General features: G+C 32.5%; 1 protein-coding gene across 1 annotated transcript in view; it reads left to right on the top strand.

Moving 5' to 3' along the window:
* The window catches only part of LOC109211242, a 15,322-nt gene extending 14,502 nt beyond the window's left edge, over nucleotides 1-820 (top strand). Inside the window, exon 3 of the mRNA XM_019374749.1 lies at nucleotides 380-820. Within this exon, the coding sequence (XP_019230294.1) occupies nucleotides 380-820 (441 nt within the window). The remainder of the gene's footprint in view (nucleotides 1-379) is intronic.
* The last annotated feature ends 564 nt before the right edge of the window (nucleotides 821-1,384 follow it).

Raw genomic sequence — 1,384 nt, 5'->3', positions numbered from 1 at the left:
AATGTCTACACGCATGACTGTAAGTTTTATTTTAATGTCATTGTATCATATATTAAGCTATTTCTTTAGATAGCTTAATTGTTTTCTGAAATAAGTTATACAGAATTTTTTAGATAGATGTATTCAGTTGTATTGTCATGCAGTAGCCTTATAATGTTTTGTTTCTTTTCAGCTGCCTAAAGTTAAGCAGATGTTTGATGTATATCATTGTATTCATAAGCTAAGACGTAATTATAGTTTATAGTCTGCCGGTCTACATATATGATGTATTCTTTTGTATTCAAACATTTCAGTTGTATTTAACTGAATAATTCTGCATTATACATACAGAAATTCATTTATATGTTCTCAAAACTTATAGGTCTATGTTTAAATGTAGGTGGTACCATCGATTGAATACTTACATACGGTTAACGATGGAGGGAGGCATTACACCGTCTGCCTGTTAGAGAGAAAATGCATTTGTGGGAGGTTCCAAGTTGATGAATTACCATGCCCACATGCTTGGGCTGTATTGAAGAGCAAGTTTCTAATGCCAGAAGATTATTTCTCTAACTATTACAAACCAAATTCTGTTGTAATGACATACGATGTGCCTGTGTACCCGCTACCGGACAGAAATGACTGGAATATACCAGCACATGTTGCAGAGGAAGTTGTATTACCACCCAAATGGAAAAGACCTCCTGGCAGGCCAAAGAAGAAGCGCGATAAACCTTTCAGTGAATTGCTGCAGCCGAAAAATCAACATTCATGTAGCATATGTGGGCAAGGAGGACATAATAAGCGAACATGTAGAAATGCTCCACGTAGGATTTAGTTAACACTCTGACATGTATTAGTGCTCCAACGATTTTTCATTACTTTTGATGACATTGTGAAGTAATATATTTTGAACCTTTTCGTGAATAGATTCTGGATACATTTAGTTGTAGTATTGTGTTGAATATATTCAAATGCAACCTTGCCAACAGATACTTAGACAATTTATTATAGACAGTGCTTGAGTTGTATATACATAACCAATCAAAATACATCGAAATACAACTATATACTCAGCTATAATATAACAATTTCAATAAATACATATACAATCTGCTGAATATATAATTATAGCCATTGTATTATTCAGTCTCTAAATTGGATATACAATGCACACGACTGGAGCTGATTACGTACTAATATACAATGTTGAATACATACAAAAATACAAATTGTCTTATACATTGTGTCTGCCTTGACTATACAAATCAAACCAAATAAATACAATTACTTATAGATTTGTATAAGTATGAATGCAACCTGCTTAAGTAAAATAAATACATCAAGTTGAGTACAAACGTATAAACCTGTAACATACAGTTTCTGACTTTGATATATAAGA

This window comes from Nicotiana attenuata, unplaced genomic scaffold (assembly GCF_001879085.1).
Source record: "Nicotiana attenuata strain UT unplaced genomic scaffold, NIATTr2, whole genome shotgun sequence".
NCBI classification, from domain to species: Eukaryota; Viridiplantae; Streptophyta; class Magnoliopsida; order Solanales; family Solanaceae; genus Nicotiana; species Nicotiana attenuata.
The sequence above is the reverse complement of the archived record's forward strand: the minus strand, read 5'-3'. Positions and strand labels throughout refer to the sequence as shown.